Source organism: Lissotriton helveticus, chromosome 2_2 (assembly GCF_964261635.1).
Source record: "Lissotriton helveticus chromosome 2_2, aLisHel1.1, whole genome shotgun sequence".
Lineage (NCBI taxonomy): Eukaryota > Metazoa > Chordata > Amphibia > Caudata > Salamandridae > Lissotriton > Lissotriton helveticus.
In genome coordinates this window covers 27,163,277-27,187,204 of record NC_136060.1, presented here as the reverse complement: position 1 = coordinate 27,187,204, position 23,928 = coordinate 27,163,277, and the positions used below count along the sequence as shown (strand labels likewise).

At 42.2% G+C, this 23,928-nt stretch overlaps 1 protein-coding gene across 5 annotated transcripts in view; it reads right to left on the bottom strand.

Moving 5' to 3' along the window:
• STOX2 (storkhead box 2) overlaps window positions 1-23,928 on the bottom strand; it is a 599,364-nt gene that overhangs the window by 13,986 nt on the left and 561,450 nt on the right. For all 5 annotated transcript variants that reach the window (XM_078678002.1, XM_078678004.1, XM_078678005.1 and 2 more), the window contains exon 3: window positions 15,743-18,626. In XM_078678002.1, the coding sequence (XP_078534128.1) occupies window positions 15,743-18,626 (2,884 nt within the window). The remainder of the gene's footprint in view (window positions 1-15,742; window positions 18,627-23,928) is intronic.

The following is a 23,928-nucleotide window of genomic DNA, read 5'->3' as shown; positions in this document are numbered from 1 at the left end:
CTCCCTCCACACCCTAATCACGAGACTCTACAACGCCGGCATCTGCGACAAGGCCCTGATCAACTCGGAAAAGACTCAAGTACTCATCCCAGGACCGGCCCCCTCAGCCAGGGATGACTCTTGGTGGCCCACCACTCTGGGAACCCTTCCCTCCCCCACGGACCATGCATACAACCTTGGCATCGCACTGGACTCCTCACTCTCAATGAACCGCCAGAACAACGACATATCCTCATCCCGTTTCCACATGTTCTGCCTCATCACCAGCAGTCTAGACTACGGCAACGCACTCTATGCCGGCATCAACCAGTAACAGCTCAGGAAACTACAGAATGTTCAAAACACTGTAGTCAGACTGGTCCTGGACATCCCCCCCACAGCCACATCACTCAGGACCTCTGTCAACTCTACTGGCTTCCAGTTAATAAGAGAATCACATTCACGCTCCTCACAGATGCCTACAACGCTCTCCATGATGCAGGATCCGCATATCTGAACCACCGCCTCTTTGTCCACACTCTTTCAGTGCTATGCCCTGCCTGGAAACCTGACTGAGAACGGTCAAGCCGTTGTTGACTTTCTAAGTATGTTGTCAGTTGTGTATTCACCAATGTTTCCATTACCTTCCTGAAATAAGAGAGTAAGGAGATTAGTCTGAAATGTTCTAATTCATTCGGGTCTGCCCTTGGTTTTTTAAGAATAGGTTTGACCCTATTTTTTTGCTGGAACTATTTCCAGATTTAATGACACATTAAACAGGTCTGTAAGGCTGTGATGTAATGCAGGAGCCTGGGTGGACATAATATAAGGCGGAGCCAGGACTTCCGATGATCCTGATCTAACCCAGTTTATCATGATACTGACATCTTCATGCGTTACCATGGTAAACTCCTTCAATAATACAGTACGGGCAGGTTTTGTCCTACTGCGCTCCAAATTTGTTTCTTCTGCCATATCATTGATAAAGGTATTATACATTTAAGTTATTTTTTCCTCAAAGAAGATAGCTACATTTTCTACCAGGTCCTTGGAGGCTGGAATAGATGCCTCACAGGATTTGGGATTAGGAAATTCTCAACATTCCTTATGTGAGTTGGCTGCTTTGTCGATTCTGTTGACAATGTGAGCCCTCCTGGTGCACTTAATGTTGTCTAGATATTGTCGGTGGGCCCTTTTGGAGGATTGTCCGTCATCGTTTTTCGATGATCTCTATTTACGCTCTAATTTCCTGCATGCCACCTTTTTTGGTTTCACGGAATCTCTAAACCATAGGGCCATCTTACTCTTATGCTTAGTTTTATTTACTATTGAGAAAGGAGTTATGTCCAAAGTTTGTGAGATGGACTTTGAGGGCCTCGTCCGGACTATTATGACCAATTAATGGGGAAAGAGGGACAGAAATGTGGAGTGAAGGAGGCTAGATCAATTTTCATCCAAGGCCTGCTTGGTTTTTAGGCTGGGACCTGGCTTTCTAGGGGAGTTTCTGACTGTAAGTGGAATTTAATAACGCAGTAGTCTGACCAAACCAATGGGGAAGGGGGATCAACCCTGATAATTGATATATTGGTCAGCAGTAGGTCTACGGTGTGCCCTGCAGTATTTATCGGTCCAATCACCTTTTGATATAGACCCAGTGCCTTTAGGTCTGTGATTAGACAAGTTGTGTCAGCGTCAGATGTTAAGTCTGCATGATAATTTAAGTCTCAGATCAATAGGAAGCTATCTGCCGCAAAGATATGTGGGGCTATGAATTCCATCAGTTTGTTACTGAAATCTTGCTTCGGCGCCGGGGGTCTGTACACAAAGGCACTTCTCCAGGTACACTTACCTGATGCTTCCATTCTGAAAATGCATATTTCCATCCAGTCTGTCATATAATAGTTAATCATGCATTAAAGACCTAAGTGTCCTAGAAGATGGCTACCAGAGTACAGCTCCTTAGGATTATTATCAGAAACGTACCATACAAAATACTATAAAGAAAATCCAGGGTGGGATGAGTAACCTCTAAAGTTTCCTAAAGAAAGGTTTTCTTTGAATGAATTTCACGGCAACAGTTACCATTGGCAGAAGTGAATCCACAGCCAAAATTGTAAGTGTTCTACAAGCCCAAAATAAAGTGCACTGCTGGATTTGGGTCTCGCCTGATTATGGCTAAGAAAATAGGCATCCGCCTTCCTGCTTTAGAAAGGGCATGCTCTACAACAGTTGTTTAAGGTGGAGCAAACAAACTTATATTATTGCTGAGACCCAGGGCTTTGTGTTCAACTCTATTTAATTTGAAGCCCAAACTTCCAAGGTGTACTGCAGTTGTAGAAAGCTTGAGGTAGGCCTACCTTCAGATACCCAAATGTCTGATTCAAGATAATTTGTCTCTAAACTATAAGGACCCTCAACTCCAGAATGACTTTCACTTAAATTCCCCTGTGCTTTATCTAGATGCAGGTCTTTTACCTTTTGGCTTCATCACCGGAAGGCACTTCCTCCACCTTTTTGGGCCAGTCACTTAATTCAGGAGTTAAATTAGCCCCAAAGAATCATGTCCAGACGATAGAAGGCAAAGGGAGAATTCTGCCGCACACAGGCACACACCTCTACATATATCTAAATATCACTTAGTTAACCTAGTTTTTAATCAAAATGTAGGTCTTCAATCATTGTTTATGCGCACACAATTGTGTTTACCAACCCCTTGAATTCGCAACTTGATTTGTGCTAATCACCCATACTGCGGAGTTATGATGCACAACTAACCATTGTTGGGTAAACTGGTAGTGTTCAAAACACTGCGGCTGTCTAACAAAAAATAAATACATACATTGCGAAACAATGATGCGGATGATTCCTCCTCACCAAGAGTGGGAAGATCTTGGTAACATCAGCATACACTTAAAACAAGGGGCTAAGAGAAAGGATAAATATATTGAGAGGCTGAAAATAGATATTAAAGAGATAGGGATGAATGGCAAACCCTTGAGGAAATATAAAGGCTTGCAGATGGATTTCCATAGAAAAAGGAGAGTTGGAGGCATGTGGAGTGCATTTAAAAAGAAATTAGCCCAACTCCAATATTCTGCAGTCTATTATACAGCATTCAACAATGTCACACGGCACTGAAGGACCTAGATACTGCCACCACTCGCGGTCAACCGCAGGTTCATCATCTGCCATCAAACCTGATCTGATACTGCCTTTAGGTGCTCACATGCTTCCAGAAATGTGTAAAGTTGCCTAGCCAGGTGGACATTTAGCAGTCAAAGGAAACAGAGGTTGGACAATAATTGGCAGGTATCGGAGAGTTCAACTTTGTTTTTTAATGAAATCGTACCTCAGAACCCATCGTAGAGGGTCCGAGGTCACAGGACCCATCTGTCTATGCAAGTGAGACAGACAAGGATCAAGAAGAAAGGCAAATGAGGAGATGCTACAGTAGAAGGCACAGGCGGAAAACACGAAAGCAGTAGGTCAAGAGAAAACTAATATAATGAAGAAGGTACTTTGCAAGGCACTTTACAGGTCGCTAAAGAAACACAAGAGAATCAAAGGATTCAACCTCTATTTTGGTAGCAATCACTGCTGCAGCAATCGAACCAAACGCACCATTACCAAGAGTAACAGGAGTTAATCAGCCTTCTCAGGAGCAGGTGTTTAACCCCTGACAAAGCAAAACAATGGCACGTCTCTTCTCCTTCTGGCTATGCTAAGTCAGTAGAAGACAGATTTTAAATCATCAGGAACAGTCATCCAAAATAAACAAGCACTGGCATAGCCTGTAGGTCTCGCTTTTGGGACCATATACGTACTTACTAATACAGCACAATATCCTGCGTGCAACAACATCAATTGTTCCATGGCTAAACACTTATAAGGTCCCAAAGACGAGACCTATTGGCTATGCCAATGCTTGTTTTTAATGTCATGGCCCCTACAGTACAATGTTACAATGTGTACATCCGCAGGGAGGATGCCTTATTGTCCTTATGCACGCTAAATTCCTTAAACATACTTCTCCATTTCATTTTTATTACTCACAGGAATCGCGAAACGCATGCAAATAGCATCGATTTTAATAACTCTTCGTTCACATATTAAGCAGGTCTCAACACATGCCACAGTGACAGCTCCCAACTGCTCCACGTGTTGCACCCCCGAACCACTGCATTTAGAAGCTACAGGACTGATCCTCCGAACTACAAACAATTCCCAAATAATTTGTGTGTCCCTGCCGGATACCTCGCATCCTCCTTGCATTCTGAGTGTTGTTAAAACGACGGATGCTGTTGAGGGCCCAAGGACAAACGGCTGTTAAACTGCAATTTATATTAAACAGCCTGAAGAGGAAAGCAGGAACCTCCAGACGCATAGATTTTCCAATTAGACTTTAAAAGAGATGCAAGTATAACCCAAATTCGCCAAGAACATAGATCAAAAAGTATTTTGTGCATATAGCGCTCACATTTCAATAACAACGATAGAACTCTGTAGCGCCTAAATAGAGATGTTATTAAGGTGCAGACAAATAGTTACCAAACAAACTGAGGCTCCTCAGAGTGTCTCCAAGAAAAGGCAGAAGGCACAGCTGGGGAGCAGAGCCGCGGCCAGCTTATCAAGGTGCCAGTGATTGTTGACAAGATATGACACTGCTGTCATCAACGGCGATCCCCGCTTATGACATCTTAGTCACATCCCTCTAGTGGGGGTCATTCGAGACTGGCCATCTCCTCCACGAGGAAGTGTATGCCCAGTGGGCCTCCATTATCCTGGCACTGAAACAGCCAGAATGCATCGCTCCTGCACGGAGGACCGGCTTTGCTAAGAATGGAGTTTAAAACCCTCTGTCTGATATGACCGGCTTTGGACCTCACCTTCATCATCCCGCCACATTACCAAGGTTGAAGACAGCTGGACGACTGTAAGCTAGAATGTGATACTAAGATGGAGCATGACGCACTGCCATCCACCTTTTTCAGTGGCTGCGACGCACGAAACAGCGCAGCCCAGAACTGAGGCTAAAGCAGGTTCCAGGTCGCAGTGACACAATAGGAGCCACGACAAAGACTGATAGTCCTGTGACATGTACATTAATCACAGATTTTACAAATACCTCCCTGAAAGCGCCCAAAACAGTCACCACCTCAGTCAGCTTTTCCTTTACATGGATTGCCATTGAAAGTTCTGATACAAGGCACATTTGTACGCTAAGAAACTGATTCACAAAGACGTTCAACTGACATGGATCAGATTTATGTAACGCACAGTTATTATAACTCGCAAAAACAATGTACGCCATTGTGGGTGAGCTTTAGCCAATGCCCACCGGCAGACCACCCAAAGCAACGGACGACCACTGACCACAAACGGAACACGTTTGAAGTCAAAACACACGTCACACGGGGTGTTGTACTGCCCGGCTGTGGAAGAGCACCTTACCGCTCGTGAACACTGCTGTTGGCGAACTAAGTGATGCCAACATAGGAGCACATTCAATTCTTCACACAGTTGTCTCTGTCAGAGCCAATGGGACATCTTATCGAAACCGTCCAGCATCCTCTTACGCCCAATACACCTCCAAAAGCCATATCGCTGTCAAACGAAAGCCTCCTGGCTACACAAACTCTCCCAGGCGGGCAGCAAACACCAGAACTTAGAAGCGATCTTTGCCACAGAGCAAGAGCGTCTCTGCTGTGTTCAGTCATAGAGCCTCGAGTGGTTCTTTAAAACTCACCACGAATAAAAAAAAACGTGGCCACGAAAGTGAAAGCGTGATACAAAACAGATGGCACCCTGTGAACCCCGAAAGCCTAATGAAAAACAACCTTTGAAATCTGACCCGAAACAGATGCGCCGCTGCTCGTAACCGAAAGCCATAGGCCGTGGGCAGAAACATTTCCTGGGAAAGGTGGGACATGCACCCGCCTTTGCCCAATTGCGTGCGGTCTTCGCACGCAAAGCCCAATAGAAAAAAAGCTCAAAAAAAACCCCCACACAAAGTCCAGATTGATTCCAAGAGTTCATTTTCCTAGAGCAGCGCATGCGTGCTGCACTAGGCTAGACTTAAAAAGGACAAATAGGCACTAAATATTGTGCAGAATAGTTACAAAGTGAAGATCTAGTCTCCTAAGCGCCCTAAAAAAATATCTGTCCTCTTTTATCGGAATCATCTGAAGGAAAAGGTGTTGGATGTGCTATAAAAGCAAGTGTTAAAACCTGCTCAGTCTCTTCAAAAATAAATACAATTTTAAATATATCACATTTGGCAGCAAATCATACTTTGTTGTTGCTACTCCAGTTTTCAATTTTAAAGAAAACCAATCATACTTCAGAAAAGCCTTAACAACCAGTTTTTTCCTTACTAATACATCTCAAATGTAGTCTCAGGTCAGCAAATTCAATTAATTGAGCATTTCTTTAGCATCTTGATACCCAGTGTGGCAAAGCCCAACTTCGCACATACCTAAATACAAATAGACAGGCAAAGGTATCTGTTCTCTACCTACTGATGAAAAAGAAACGAAAAAAGCAGGCAAAGGCTATTTCTGTATTTAAATGTAAACAAACAGATGAGAAGTTCAGGCTACTAGCCTTGTATTAAAGTTTACATTAGCACCACTGGATATATCAGATGTTCGTAATACACCTACAGATGCATACTTCCATAATTCCAACGCTGCAAAAATCAGAGGTTGTTGTAGGTTATCAAAGAATCAAAAGTGCTGCTATCCAGCATGCAATCTGCATCACGTTTTCTCTATCTGCAAAGCAGTAGCAGTACAAATGTTCATCTAGTTGTACTCCAAGGACTGGCTAATAAAAGCAGTTACTTTTAAAAAGGCCTTTCAATCACCTACCAGACCACTGCAAGATCTTGGTCCCTAAATAGACATCATCAAATCCACATCATTCCAGGTGGTGAGGATTGAAAACCAAGAGGCTACACTCGACACACGAGAAGAATAACTGTTCTACATGAAGAACAGATTTGCTGCCATCTAGAAAACATGCCTGTTTCTTCAGTTGAACAATCACTTACTCCATGCATGGTGGAATATATGACCACAGCAACTACTCCTTGGTGACTAATGTAGTCGGAGGCCAGGCAACTGGAAAGACCAGCTTAATCTATGCCTTTGAGCTCTACACAATTTGCCATGGCGGTGTCAACAGAAAAACATGATGAAAGGTGTCTGTCCCAAGAGTAACTAATCCCCTCTCTCGGACAGTAAATCGTAACAGATGCTTCACTTATCAGCATGGTGTTTGGGAGGGGTGAATGGGGGAGTGGTGGTGGGTGATTTGGAAATGCTCAAAATCCAGGAGAACGGGTGTCAAGCAGGACAATGTATCACAACAAGGTTCTGTTTCTCACTACAGTGCACCTGACCCAGAACTCCTTCAACCCCTCCTTTATGACCGTTCCCATTCTCGTATAGACGGACAACAGAGGAAATGTTCTACCTGAGAAAGCAGGGACGTATTGGCTCAAAAATGCTGAAGTCTAAAGTTCAAGTCTGTAGCTCACTTTGTTATGTTATGCTAGTCCAACTTATATAGTGCAACAGCTGCCTCATCGAAGTCGAGCCTGATGCTTTTAGCAGGATAGTCCAATAGAACTACAAATGGGTTGTAAATGACAACTATTCATACAACATTTTGAGACTAGGGTTAGAAATGGCTAGAACTCACATCAAGGTTCAACAGACTGGGTTCAAAGGGCAACACTCCTTTAGTCAGCTGGTTAAAGAAATGTCTTTATTGGTTGTCTTAAAGTCCACGATTGGGGAGTGGATCATTGTTGTGTACCTCGCCATTTCACTCAAATTAGATTTGCAGCTCTTAAGACTAAGAGACAACAGCAACTATCATGTTTTACTGAAAGAGTTGCACTTAGGTATTTCTTTTCAGTATTTCTGTTATTAAGGATGTCTTTCTAGGTATAACAATGTCTTTCCTTTGGTGAGGGTATCCCCTCTTCCATGGAAAACGTTGCCCTCTTATAACTAATGGGTTCTCCCTTTCAACCTTTGCATACGAGCATGGTAAGCTGCTATCTTAGTAGTTAATTTGTGATGGCAGAATAGAATGAATAGGAAGCTAAAGTTATGTCCTCAGGAAACATGCATTAAGGATACTGACATACCTCTCAAAAGCAGTGGTCATTGTCTATGTCTCTCTACCAACTTCGAAAAAGCTTTCTGTCCTACAGGGAGAATTCTTCAAAACATGACATTCAGAGGATCCCATGTGGTTACTTACATACTCAAAAGCGGTTGGAGTTGCATTGAGACCCCAAGAACACCAGGAAGGGGCTTGCCGCCTTCATTTTGTTCAACTAATACTTACTTATCTTGTGCCAGTTTCTTAGGTGTATTTCCTTTTTCTCTTAAAAGACAGAGAACGTAGTAAGGACTAAATAAACCAGTTTATTCACTCCAGTTCATATTCCAACTCTGATTAACTTTTTATTTATTTTGCATTTCAAATTCTTTATTGAACTATAATTATGAACTGCATTCTAAAAGAAAAACATAGGTTTCGTTTATGCCTGCAGATATGAAGATGTGAATAAAATAAGAAAGGGTGAGGGTTTGATAAAATAACTTTCTTAATAAAAGTTCACAATCCTACTCTAAAGGGTTTATATTCATGACTTCAAGGTAGATTCACATGATGGAGAACTAGCATTTGGGAAACACCAGGTTTAAAGAGTTGCAGGACCCTATGATATACAATGATGATTGTCACAGAACAGAAAGTTAAACCAGTAGATAAAACAAACTTTTAATAAGTGAACAAAGGGAATATAACATTAAAATGAGAAAACAATAATGGTTTACATTTAACTATGGAAACATAAAGAAAATAGAAAGGAATGGCGCCGAAGCCAGAGTCACAGTTGAGAGGTGTAGATATGCAATTGAGAAATAAAAAATGCAACAAGTAGTATGAAAGCAGCCAAAAAGAATATAAGGGTAAGAAAGCTGGAAAGGTAGCACTGTGAAAGTGAAAAACACCAAAGTAAAGCTGTGAACAAATACAAACCGGATGAAACCTATGAGGCTGATTTGAAGGTAAAAACAAAATCACTAGTTTGGATTCTCAAGCCAAGAGGAGAAATGGTAATCAGTAAGTGGTGTCAGTCTAAGTGAGGCTACAAAGAACACCACTAAAAACAAACCAGAAGGGACTAGCTGCGAAATAACAACAGCACCATCCAACTGATACAATCATAATTGATTCAGTTAAGTGAGACCATTCACTCACTTGCTCCCAAGAGCCTTCCTTTTATTGAAATGGCAGAGGTAGCCCCCTTATGGTCTCTCAGAAAAATGCCCCTCACCTTTTTATGCATTCAATTTTTGTCATTAGGACAGAGATATATGCTAATGGGTACGAACGGTCTGTCACCTGTTTCTTTCGAAATGGTATACACTGCAATGTAAATCCATATTTAGATTGCTTCTTATTAGAGAAGCAAATTGCAGTAGTTCTGCAATGAGGTGCGATAACAATTTTTGGCTCTAGCCTGGGAAGAGACAAGTGGAGGAAAGTCCAAATAGGATTCGAAGACTGTAAGAAAGCACTCTTCTATTACTCCTCCATTTACCAAACATCCTATAGGACAAGGGAAATGCAACGCTGGCTATTATACTTTGATGCTTTAAAGAATATTTAAGGAATGAGGGTGGAGTTATTTGATAAACAGACCTAAAGTGAATGTTATCTGCCCATTAAATTCCATCACTGATATCTGAAAGAAAAAACAAGCAGATTTATTGGGGGGCAAAGGAATTATTCACCTGGAAAAAGGGAAGTCTATTGTTCTCCGCTTAAACAATATAAAACATGTATCATCCAAGCTAAGGCTGCTTTCTTTCTCAGGGAAAATTCCACGCTCAACTAATAAGTCTAAGGATATTTTTGGAATTTTGTCTGAATTGAAACCCTGGCAGAGTGACAATAATTCCCCCTACTCAATCCCTTTGTGAAGCACTTAACTCATTCTTTGTTGAGAAGATCAAAGCAATTAAAAATTGCATCACTTCAAGTCCTCTTCCCGGGAAAACACTCACATTGATAGGAATGCCAATTCACTATCTGAGCTGCTTATTTTAGTAAAGCACAGTTCGAAAACATATTGACTAAAGTAAAATCGGGAGCCCCCTCCGACACTTGTCCTCCAAATGTGCTAAAAGACGTTTTCTCTGTGTTCTCTGACCCTGTCTTATCCGTACTTAAAGACTCCTTAAGCCAATGTCTGGTCCCGAGTTCTTTTAAGGAAGTGATAGTTGTTCCACTAATTAAAAAATCTGGCGAAGATCCATATACTCTGAAGAACTATGGCCCCATCTCTTTGCTTCCCTACTTCGCAAAAGTTCTGGATGCACATTTTGCTAACATTCTCTGCTCTTTCCTTGAGAAATTCCATTTTCTGGACCCATATTAAGGTGACAAGGTGACCACCCAGGCACTGATGCTCCTTGAACTATCTGCAGAATTCAACACAGTCAATCATGAGCTCCTGGTGGACCGCGTTGAGGACGAAGGTATAAGGGACACGTCGCTTGCCTGATTTGTTTCTTTTTTTAAAGGATCGTTCTCAGTCGGTCCACTTATCTCCCTCTGGCTCTCCCAAGGCCCAACTTACTTGTAGTGTACCCAAAGGGTCTTCTTTGTTCCCTTCAGGTTCTTAATTTGTACATACGCCCCGAGGGCACTATCTGGCGAAAATGTAGGTGAACTTTTACATTTATGCAGACGATATGCAACTACTCTTCATTATCGATAACTCACTAGATTCTAAAATGATCTACCCAACTATGATGATATTCATCCGTGATTGGATGAACAGTAACCAACTTAAATTAAATTCTGATAAGCGTACATCTTCTTAACTGGAGGCACGTATGACCTATAGAACTCCACTTCTGGCCAGTAGCAATGAGAATACCCCTCAGACCAAATAACGCACTTAAGAGTCTTGAAGTTCTGGTTGATAAAAACTTGTCCATGAAGCCTCAAGTAGGGGCAACAAAGCAAACACAAGGAGATGATGGTCGGAGTGCTGAAACTTTTCAGACACTCATCCCCAGTCACAGATCTGAGTTGAATCCATCATGGGTCTTTAGCTCACTTCGCCCCCTCAGTTCAGACCCAACTATATGCAAAGCAGTCTTGACCCTGTGCCTCATGGGAACAGTCCAGCCCGAACTGCCATGCCAGGTCTTCCCTGAACCGGAAACAAGCATCCTGGGACCGGTTTCAGGGTAACACCCTTCTTCAGCCGGGCTAGCTTGAATCCAGTGGTAAAGTGGGGGCATCAGTCTCATCCTGTTTTCTGCAGCGCCTCAAAATTAGAAAAATTGGTAAATTCCTTTCCCCGAACCTCTTATCCCGTTTGTCCTCACATTAGTTATCTCGCGATAGACTATATAAATTCTCTTTGCCTAGGCCTCCCGGAAAACCTCACTAGTAGATTACAATTGGCATAAAACCAGGCTGCCAGACTAATCTACCACTAACCTAGGAAGTGCCATATCACCCCCTAATGAGAAACTACACTGGTTGACGGTAAAAGAGTGTATGGCTTTCAAGACTGGATGCATCATTTTTTAATCTCTTTATGGTAACAGTCCAGAGTTTATCTCCTCCCATATCCAAAAGTGCATTCCCACTCGTAACTTGAGGTAGACTCACCATAACCTTCTCAGTACTCTCTCTTTTAAGAAGAAAAGACTTGGAGGTTTCAGATTTTCTGCATTAGCTTCCTGCTTCTGGGAATCCCTCCCACATAACATCAGAATGACTGGTTGTTACTCCAGATCCAGACAACTTCTGGACACATTGCTCTCAATACATGCATATGACTGAAACAGCGAGCAGTAGGTTATGCGTCTGTACTTAGCGCCAAGAAACCGTTTGGTGTATGTGCACTTTATAAATACTTTTCAACAAAAAAGATTGATTTACTGTAAAGTTTGTTAGTTCAGTGTACAGGAGCTGAATTCATTAGTAGAATTCCCCTGAAAAATATTTTTCATTTTTAATGCGGAGTCTAGCTACATCTCCTACAGAGAGCTTTTCATTTTGTTCATTCAGCTAATGGGAATTATGTAAGGAAGTGATAATATTACTAATACATGTATTACAAAAATGGCATCCAGCAGCTGGAACTGTACCTTGGACGAGTAAGCAAACAGAACAGGTACTTTGATGCAAGTGATAAACCAACTATGAAAAAACTCCACCACCTGACTGAAGTAATTTAATGTGGCAAGAAAATGTTCTCTTTCCTAGATTTTTACGGCATTTCCAGACACAAAACTAGTATGATGTTTCTCTGCTCGGCATACAAAACCCAAGATGCTTTTGAACTTCAGGCACCAAGATATACATAAACAGAGAAAAAATATCATGGTCAGTAGTAATGGGAAGTTATGTCCTAGTCAATTAGACATAATTAGCGACCAAAAGAAGTAAACGCGACATTGAAGAGCAATATTCTAATAAAGCCTCAAACACAATGTAAAAGTAAACTGTCTTTAAATGGATGGCACTTTATAAATTTGGTTCCTTAAACTTCTACAAATAACACAGAGTTTTAGGTTTTAACTATGATTTCTACTAACTATTGCCAGTGGGCGCTCTAAATTGCGCACACGAAAGGTGGAGAATACATTAGCAAATAAAGGAGCAACGTTGCATTGTCTCATCTCTCTGGAAGACATAGGTGTTGTGAGTTGCAATAATCAGTTCATCAAAACACATGCTACGTATTAGAATATGGATACATAATCTGAAATAAAACAAGATCTTTCATAACAAAGTGTCCTGTCTGAGCACTTGTAGTTTACCTAAAGTCAAAAATATAATTAGGTTTCTGCTAACTATAATCTGTACAGGATCTGTAAATAGTTGACCATTTCAGTTAAAAAGGATACTATACTTTGGGATTAGAAATCTGTTCTTGGATCCGAGTAACACCAGATAATTCCTATTCATCTAGGATTGTAGCTTTTGAACAAAATGAGTGAATCGTACAGGGGAATAGGACCCAGGAGTTGCCTTCTCTTCTTCAAAATGATTACATAATTGAGTGCAATCCTCATATGTTTAGCAATTATCTCAATGCAAAATATTGCACATACCAGAAGCATGAATATACTAAAAAGTATTGGAGAGTGGAAAGATTCCTGAGGGAGACCAAAGATGACTATATTTGATAAGAAGATAGTATTGTTTAGTTTCACCCTATGTGTTCTTACAGTGAGAGCAAAACTAAAGTAATGCAGAAAAAGGATGATGATGTGGAAGGGAATAATGAAACAATCTATTGTTGGTGACTGCTTCGTATTACAAACCAATAAGTAGCATCTCCAAAATAGTGAGTGGGGTGGATTCTATTTGGTGCTAAGACAGGCTGTAAGAGCAAAGTTCTTCTGAGGATTGAAGAAACTGCATCCAAAACGCACTTCTACAGAAAGCTGCATTAGAATGGAGATGTTTCCGCGAAGGCCTGATGAAACAAACTAAAAAATAACAAAAGTTTCTGGATGGAAGGACCTATTCCCGCTTATAAAGATTTTATATTAACTGTGCGTTTTAGTTCTTCTAATTAATTATGTGTGCTGATCAACCTGACAACCTGTTTTATCTGATTATACAAGTTTGTTTTGAGTTTCCTAGTTTTATGTTTTCTACATATACTGAAAATCAGTTTTGCACACAGGTATCTCAACTGGAGCCAAATATCAAATGTGGTCATTAGAATGCACAATGACATGACAATACAATCTAAAGATTATACTGAATTGTCAAAATGGGCAGAAAAAGGTCGAGACGTCGTCAGTTTCATATGGAACATCAATGCATTTTCTAAAGCGCAGCTTTTCACTTTGAGCCCTCACAATTATGGCTAATGCCGAGTAAGGTGAATACAGGTGCACAAGGAAAATACTTATACTGAAAAAATGGACATGCCGAATAACATGTTCCCTGCAACAAAATGAATACGGAAGAATCATTCTTCAATTGACCATCTGATTTCGCCCTACCCTATGCTTCTTCTTCTCTTCTGCATTTACCTAGTAAATTAAATTACTTGAAATGTACTGAGAATTTGTTTGATGCAAGTTTAAAAACATGTGAGCAAAGCTTCTGTATTCACCTGAATTAACCTCCTAATAATACATTTATTAGCATCAAGAGTGGCATTCACACCTCAAGTAAATTTAAAATAGCAGCACACCATTCTGTTTCACATCAATTTATTTCCTCATCAACAGCTTCTAAGAAATATTAGCTGGCTCTATTCTTAAAGAGCTTTTTCCATCATTACTCCCACAGGTAAACACGTGGCGGAGGACTAAGATACCACTGGTGCCTTTTTAAAATTGCTTCTGAAATTCTGAGGCTTTACTTTGGCAAATACCTTGCATAGCATTACCGTCCTGTCAGACACTGCACCTTCAGGTCCACTGAACAGTGCATTCTGATGAGGGGAGGTTTGGTTTCACTTGGTCAAATCTACAGAAGGAGACAATGATCCAAATGTTATCTCATACCTAAGGACACTGGGATGTAGATTATGCTGGGGACAGAATATGTGCTCAGCTTTCCATGGTACCAGGCAGAATCCAGTGCAAAACATAAATGTAGGCGCAAAGAAGAACTTCAAAATTACATCCACTAACAAGTTCAGAAACGCCACCTATTACCGCCAAAGAACGCAGATTAAGAAACATATTCGGTGGAAAAAGAAACGTAACTTAAATTTAAAAAACTAACAAATAGCTAATCGTATAATGTAACAGGAAATTAGACTAAATGAAAATGCTTAATCAGCTGAAATATTTGCCATTTCCTAAAGTGTTTTTCACACATCACGTTATGCTGTTTCACTTTTTAAAAGACTCGAGGAAAGATCCTAGTTGAACTCTTTATTTTGATTTGATAATATATTATACTTTCTAGAGGCAAGTTAGCTGCATTTAAAGAGAAAACCACTTTTCATGGAAGGCCTACACAGATAAGCCGTTAGTCAAAAATATGGCCAAGACATCTACAAATCTTCACAGTGTCACGGCATGGTCGCAGATAGAGAAAATATTTCTCAAGTTAAAGTCAGCCTTTTTGGGTCATATCATTTGGAAACACACTTAGAAAGCGCATAGTATAGAGTTAAGGAAATTGATTGGGAAATATTAGCAAAAGCTAAAGATTGTTATTGATAGTACCACATAGAAACAACGCACTTCGGAAGGAGTAACAAAAGTGAAAATCACAGCACCTAACTCAGATCAAAGTGTCAAAACATACACATAAAAACACAAAGACATGCACGGTAAAAAAGTTCTTAACTTTGACCCTTTCAGGTACAAAGTGGTTTGGTCATTTATGTGATAGCAGTCATGCTTTGGTGCCGGTGCTCTGCCTCCTTGCAACAAAATGTGCGCTGTGGCCATTGTACATTATATAGATGGTCGTCTGCGTTCTCAAAGAAAACCTAGGCAGCTTTGAAACTAAACATACCTTGTAACAATAGCTCAGTGTTGTGTGGCTACTACAAACACTTGGTTTTGCCAGCAGTAATTGGATAAAAAGGATCATGTTTCACTTTGTACACTCATGCCACAAAACGCTGTACATTTCCATTTTAAAGAAAATAGTTTGAGAGGCAAATTCCAAGGAACAGTTACTTTTTTCTTTAATCTCCAAGTTAACAAAATACAATCAGTGTTCTTACCGTGGTGAATTGAATCCGCTGTCTACAGTGATGCTGCTGCTGTCCATGCTGTCGAGTCGAGCAGAGTGGGTGGCCCTCTGGCTGCTGCTGTTTTCGGTCTCCTTTGGATTGAGAAGTGTTAGGTTCTTCTCAAACTTTCTTTGAAGGTCCCTTTCTTTCTCTCGCTCGAGCAGCCACTGCATGGTACCCACATCGTCCCTATTCTTTTCCTCCTCGACATTCTTTTGAGTCCCTTCTTCAGATTCATCATCATCAGAAACATTATAATAGTCAAATGAGGCTTCCTGGTTACCAGAGGTCTCTTGCTGTCGCTGCGAGACTGGCAATGTCGGAGTAACTGAGGTGATGATTGGTTGCTCAAAGTTTTCGCAGCTGATTGGCAGTGGGTCAGTGGGCGTCTTTTGGTGGGACTTGAGCAAGGGCACAAGAGGCTTGTGAAAATTGTTCACAGATAAAGTATTATGAAGGGGTTTAAAGAGAGTATCTTTACTAAATAATTCTTTCCGTTTGTCAATGCTAATAGAGTCTGCATTATGGTGTTGCACTAATCGTCCATTTGCAACTAACTCGGGAGCTTGACCAGACAATATAGAAGCTGGACCACAACTTGGCAATTTAGAGGGTTCCTCTTTATAATCTCCAAGTTCCCTGCCTATATGTTGGGATTCACGCGGCGTGTGCTGGGATTCACGAGGCGTGAGCTCACGAGGCGTGTGCTGAGATTCACGCGGTGTGTGCTGAGATTCACGCGGCGTGTGCTCACGAGGCGTGTGCTCACGAGGCGTATGCTCACGAGGCGTATGCTCACGAGGCGTATGCTCACGAGGCGTGTGCTCACGAGGCGTGTGCTCACGAGGTGTGTGCTCACGAGGCGTGTGCTCACGAGGCGTGTGCTCACGAGGCGTATGCTCACGAGGCGTATGCTCACGAGGTGTATGTTCACGAGGCGTATGCTGAGATTCCCGTGGCGTGTGTTCACGAGGCGTATGCTGAGATTCCCGTGGCGTGTGCTCACGCGGCGTATGCTGAGATTCACGCGGCGTATGCTCACGTGGAGTGTGCTCACGCGGCGTGTGCTGAGATTCACGCGGCGTGTGCTGAGATTCACGAGGCGTGTGCTGAGATTCACGAGGCGTGTGCTGAGATTCACGAGGCGTGTGTTGGGATTCACGAGGCGTGTGTTGGGATTCACGAGGTGTGTGTGGTGGTTCCCTGGCTGTGTGTGGTGGTTCCCTGGCTGTGTGTGGTGGTTCCCTGGCTATATGTAGGGGTTCTCTGGCTAGGTGCTGTGGCTGCCTATCACAAGGCGACAGTCTCTTTATCCCATCACACAATGTCAGTGCTTCATACTCCTCTTTCTTCTTCCCCATTGGGGAAGGAGCAGTGAGGATAGTCTCACTGGAAGTATTACACTGAAAATAGTCATCAGCCACCACTTTTGCAGTACATGCATTTAGATCGCTGTAGGAGGGCACACTTTCTGGGGGCATGTCCTGCTCAATAAAGTTGCATGAATTGGGGGTTTCTACAATTCCGTTACCCAGATCAGGCGTGCATGCTTCTTTATACATTAATACTCTTTCATGGGTAAGTGACTGTGAAGGTCTTAATGTATTGTCATCGATATAAGAGAGACTAGGCGTCCTATCATCAGGGCTAAAGCCTTCAACTATATCTTCAGGTGTACCCAAAGACGTCCCACCCAGTGGACCTTTAGAGTTATCCATTGACCTAGATCTCTCCTTTGCTTTGTTTGACCTTTCATTCCTTGACCTTCTGTCCTGCGTATGGCTATGACTTCTATGGACCTTTGAGTGTGAACTTCCACGGGAAGGCTCTGGAAAAGGCATCTCTGTCCTCCTTTTGGCCAATTCACCAGACACATCCCATTCTGGAGTCACTGGAAAATGTGATTCAATTAGGTTAGGGTTACTGTGCACAAAAAAATGATCTCCTCCCTTGCGCTCCATGATGAAACAGCCTTCCCGTGGAGAACGAATTCGGGGATTGTAGAACTCGTATTCTCTTTCCCCAGGTACATCCAGGTGTGAGCCATCCGAAGCTTTGGAAGCCCTTGTTTTGCTGTGTGACCGAGATTTTCCATGAGCTTTCCTGTGATTCCTACTTTTCTTGCTTCGGCTGCTATGGTGAGCTGAGGATCCTGCTTTGCTTCTCTGAGCTTTTTCTTCTTCAAGTCGCTTCATTAGTGCAGTGTGCCTCACAACATTCTCAACAGTCAAATCTGGGTTAATACGCCGGATAATTTCTACCTCCACATCTCTTGGTATGGTCGATGGGGTTTCCTCGTCCCGTAAGGGCCATTCCTCAGGTGGAAACTGAGCTGAAAATGTAGCCAATTGTTTCGTCTTATCTTTTTTAAAGCTAAGCCTAAACAATTTCAGTCCAAATTTTTTCGGTGGCTTGTCCCCATCTTTCGACTTGGTTAGCGTTTCTGCTTTGTATGAAAAATTTACAGTACTTTTACTTTTTTCAGTGGGTGGTACCTGGCACATAGATGGGGGGCAATAGGAATCCTTGCAATCTTTTGGTGATTTCCTCTGTAGAGTAGAAGCATGCATGCTGTGCATATCTTCCCTGCAACAATGGCAAGAGTCGCAGTGGCTTTTGGGTAGAGTCCTATCCCTGATGCAGCCTGAGGGGGAGGGAGTTATAGTTCCTGGTTGTGGAGAGGTACACTGAGACCTGTCAGGTATCCTCTCATCCAAATGGTACCATTTGCTGTTAGTTCTTATAAGGGTGGGAGTTATAAAATAAGTCTGTGGTGTCACAATAAAATAGCCATCTGGTGTTGGATAGATTTTTCTCTCTCGCACAAGCATGTTGAGGGTATGCCGAAGGATTTCCGGGCTTGGAGTAGGAACTCCTAAATGAAAAAATACAAGAGTTTAAGATTGTTTACATTTAGAAAATGATGTTTTACAAACTGAATAACTTCTATAAATCAATTACAGCTGATTACAAACCAAATGCAAGGTATTAGAAAGTACAATAATGTTTATTCTAAATTAGGTAGCACTGACACAAATACATTTCATTTGAGCCCCATTATGTTTTACAAACTGAATGGCTTCTATAAATCAATGACAGCTGATTACAAACCAAATGCAAGGTATTAGAAAGTACAATAATGTTTATTCAAATTAGGTAGCACTGACACAAATACATTTAATTTGAGCCCCATTATTGCTCGAGTACGCATCATAATGTGCTTGTACAGATTTATGTACTTCAGCGACACTTGTTTACAAATTTAAACTGATGGAAGGCAGGCATCAAAAAGGTACATTGCATTTGACTTAAACTCTAAGTAAAGCAGTATAATGCAAAGCTATATGTATAAAGAAGCCACCTCCTAATTATTCATTTTTTTTACCTAGAACAGAACTTTTAATTAAACCAATTAAAGACAATTTATGAAATCAAGCTTTGCAAAGTACCTGGCGATTTCTTTTGCTTTTCCAAAGTCTATCAGAATATACCTGTATATGTATACCAGCACCTTAATTCAGCCTCAATATTTAACATCTTTAGAACCCCGATTGGAGTGAGGCTCCGCAATTACCAATTCCTGATCGTAACTGTACTCATGCACCATGCAGCAACAAGCTTTCATCCCCGAAATGGGGAGAATTATGCAAACCCGGAATGACAGTGTTCAAATAGGCTTGGTTAGGACAGATCCGAAGACAATTAAATTCCCAGTTACCACCTGCTCTCAGCAGGCGATAAATCGGAGCAGTGGAGCTGATGTTGGTTAAGAATCAGGCATGGGGGAAGGTAATAGGCTTTGCCATGGTTGGGGAAGCACAGCATGTTCTGCATCTTCTGCAGAAGGAGGTCTGAAGTGGCAGCGGGCACGTGCCCACGGGCCCTCCCCGACACTGGCATACAAGTTCACTGGCGGGCTTTAAAGGCCAGTAAAACTCGGCCTGGTGTTAAAGCACAAAGTATATAGATATTCATGATCAGACACAGTGGGAGCCACCATTCTCAGAATCGTGACCTTCGAATTGCTCGGCTTGTAAAAAATGGCAACCCATATTTAAATAGCAAGTTGGCCCAACCTCAATACATCTGTGCAAGGGACATTAACAAGTCTGCCAATAGTGGGTGCTAAGAATGGGACACCACAAAAAAAAATATTTTAATGTTTGTTTACAAAACTCTGTAATTCACTTTAAAAACCACAGTTATAGTTTGGGAAATAAAAAACCCATAGCTTGGACTCCTGCCATGCAAACCATATCTTTCGCACAACACAAACAATACAGTTTTTTAAGTATTACGCGTGTGTGTGTGTGTGTGTGCATGCATGTATGAATATATCGTAGGCAATAAAGAGTTATGGTTAAGTCAAAGTTTCCATTGAAGCCTGTTCCTCTTATGCTAATAACTTAGACGCTGTTCGACTGATCTGCACAAAGCTTTCCATTGGATTCCTTTCTCTCGCATAAAGAAAAACAATGGTGCATGAAATTACCCTTTATTTGGAATGCAACTCAAACTTTACTCAGGAGTGCCTTTGATTGCTTTCGTCTAAATCCAGTTAGTTGTTTATGAGTGTTTGAAAAAATGTGTCAAGTGGGTTTCTCAGTTTTAAAAGTTAAGAGATATCTGCGCTGTTAGTTCGTGAACTGCCCTTAAACTTGGATACCAGGACAAGTCACATATCCAAAATTCAAAAAAACTTAAAAAATAAAGAGGGAGCTTTTTCCATCCAAGTCGTCCATTTCGGGTTTACTAACCTAGACTTTGGTTCGAGGACCTTACATAGCTGATAGGGTAAATCTTCTCTTGTGGCTGCCATTACAGAAAGCAGGGCATAGCTCCCATGTCTTGAATCAAAAAATCCAACCCATGTGAGAGAGCAGGGTGGATACCACCTAATCCCCAGAATTAGGCTCAAAGTTTAAAATGTTAAAAGGAAATGTGGTTTTGCGCATGGGGTCTGTGAATTCAACCCTGACTGGCGCACTCCTCCCGGACTCTTCTCTGAAGTTCGCAAACCGTGTAGAAAGTTTATAAACCATGAAACTCTTGAACTCAAGTTACATTCACTCCCATAGTTTGCAGACTGCCTATAGTTCACTAAATATGAAACTCCTAGATTCATCACAGGTCAGCTGCCGTAGTTCACATACTCTATGCAGATTTTAAGGACTTGCCAATTGGGTGTGTCAAGTTCGCAAACTTGAATTTAAGTTGGCAAACTATCGACAGATTTTGGTACCATTTAAAAAAAAGAAATGTAATTATGTTCTCGTTAAATTTGAGGTTTAGTAGGTGGCTGGGGTCCAACTGTGCTTTTGGAATATGTTGTTGGTGAACTCTTAATTTTTTAAACATACAGAAAGTTTATGGACTTGTATCATAGCCCGCGGATTTGGCACACTTGGCTACCTTTCCGCGCCTTTTTTGATTCAATACAAAAAAAGGCCAATGTGAATTTTGAGAAATTCGACAATCTCCGCCCCATTTCTCTTCTGCCTTACATGGCCAAAATAGCGGAGAAAGTTGCCAATATGCAACTGATGCAGTTCGTGGAGGAGGCATCGCTACTCCACGATTCACAATTTGGCTTCCGTCCCCGCCACTCAACGGAATCTGCACTTTTGGCGGCAGTGGAGGCACTCCGCCAGGGCGTGGATGAGGGCCAGACTATGGCCCTGATCCTACTCGACCTGAGTGCAGCATTCGACACTGTAGCACATACCATCTTGCTACAGTGTCTGAGTGAAGGAGGGGTCACAGGTGCTGCACTTGGTTGGATTAAGTCCTTCCTGTCTGATAGGTGCTTCCAAGTCCGGATGGGTGAGTGCTATTCGAGGGAGATCGAGTTGGGCCAGGGCGTACCACAGGGTTCGTCCCTGAGCCCGACTTTATTCAATATCTATGTCTCCCCGTTAGCAACCATCGCGGAAGACCACGGTATACACCTTGTGTCCTACGCCGACGACACGCAGTTGGTCGTCTCCCTATCTCGCTCCCCTGGCCTTGCGGCGGACATCTTCAGGAACTGCATGCAAGATCTTGCAGCCTGGATGTCCGCACACTGTTTAAAACTAAACGGCAGCAAGACCGAGGTGATCGTGGTGGGGGGCGGGCCTTCTGCGTGGTCGCCTGCGTGGTGGCCATCCTGTCTGGGTGAGGCCCCTACACCTAGCCTGGAGGCCAAGAATCTTGGCATGTGGCTTGATAATGACCTTGCCTTTGGCCCGCAGGTTGGCCGGGTGACGGGGGTGTGTTTCGGTGTCTTGAGAACTCTGAGGAAGGTTTTAGATCTGCTCCCCCTCTCGGCTCGTAGGACGCTGGTGCACGCCCTGGTCACCTCGCGCCTGGACTATGGTAACCTGCTCTATCTGGGGGCTTCAGGCAAGGTCATGGGGCGCCTTCAGGTGCTCCAAAATGCTGCAGCCAGGCTCGTGCTAAGACTCCCGAGAAGGTCTCCCTCTAGGCCCGCTCTCCAAGTTCTCCACTGGCTTCCAATGGAGAAGAGAGTTGAGTTTAAGGCCCTCTCCACGTGCCATCGCATTTTGAGTGGCAAAGCCCCTGGGCCACTTCAGAGTCTGGTGTCTCACTATGAGCCCACCCGTGATCTACGGTCCTCTCGGACGGGACTACTTGTGGTGCCCAGAGTTAGGAAGGCACGGATGGGAGGGAGGTCCTTCAGGTACCTTGCGCCCAAGTGCTGGAATGCCCTGCCCCTAGACCTCCGTCTTGAGCCATCTGAGGCCCTGTTCAGGAAAAAATTAAAAACTCACCTTTTTAGCAGATAGCACCTGGGTAGGGGGGGATGGCAACTGCTCACTTACCATAGCGCGGGGACACGCCTTCTGGCGTCACCAGGCGCTTTAAAAATGTCCAAATAATAAATAATAATAATACGGGTGGAGACTTTTCCTGTAATTTTGATTGCCCTATTCCCCTGCGTCCCCGCCCCCATCTAACTTCAGGGGCCCCCTTGTTATAGTTGAGCACTTGGCTAAGAGGGCAGAATTTCCTCTGAGAACCGCAGACTTGGAGTCTGTGGTCTTTATGACAAGTTGGAGAGCATCTTAGTTTAATTAGCTTAAAGGTAATACGAATAATTTGCGTACCACATTTCTGCAGTTCATAATTGGAGGAGATCCTAAGACCATCACCTCCTTCTACAGAGAAGGAAGATGCTATCTGCACTGGGGGCATGGGAGGACTGGAGAAGCACATCAAGGATTTCATTCTTTGGGGGTTCCTCAGTCTTCCATTCGCCAGGTGAGAAGAAACTGGAAGCCAAAAATGGTCACCTGCAAGTTCTCTGACCATAAACTAAGCATGGGACAGGTAGGTCTCTACTTCTTTGGCATTTATATGATGACATGACACCTCAAGTCAAAGTATGTAAAGAAGTATAAAGTTCACGGAACAGGAAAATTAATATCTGGTACAGATACAAGTATCTCAGGATTGGGAATGAAAAGATGGAAAACCATTGAATTAAATTCTATTGGGCAGAAAAAATGTGGTAAAATTATACTTAGGATTGGCTATTGTACCTTAACACATATATATATTTTTTAAAGACTGAAATGCACTTAAAAAAATTGGCAAAGTGAAGTTTTGTTTACAAAATAATATCTAAAATTCACCAGTTCTGGTTACCTCTGCAAACAAAAATGTACTACAGCCATGTAAACCATACTTCATATACTAAATAGAATGCTTATGGCCTCACAATAACTAACCCAAAAAATAACTCCACCGAAAAGCACAATATCATTAAATGACAACACATTTACAAATTGCTAAATAATACTATATTCATGGCCATCTCTTTCATCATAAAGTTAATGGTAATGTGAAATGTAAACTCGTTTGTAAAAATGTTGAATGGCAATAGCATCTGTCGGGCAAAGGTGAGGTCATGGTTTGCATAGATGTTGTGTGATGAACTGTGGTGCCACTCATTACTGAGGAAATTCAGTGTTTTTCAGATTTTGTTTTGTAACCATAACTACTTAAACCGAGTTTTTTTTAAACTGCATTCGAGAAGTTTTAAACAATGAAAACAACATTACTTTTTTGGGGTATGTGTTGTTATGTAGCGATGCGTGTTGCATTCTGAGTCATTGATTAGAACAGTATGACACTTCTGTTCTGAGAATGCTTATCTTAGAAGAGGTGAGAAT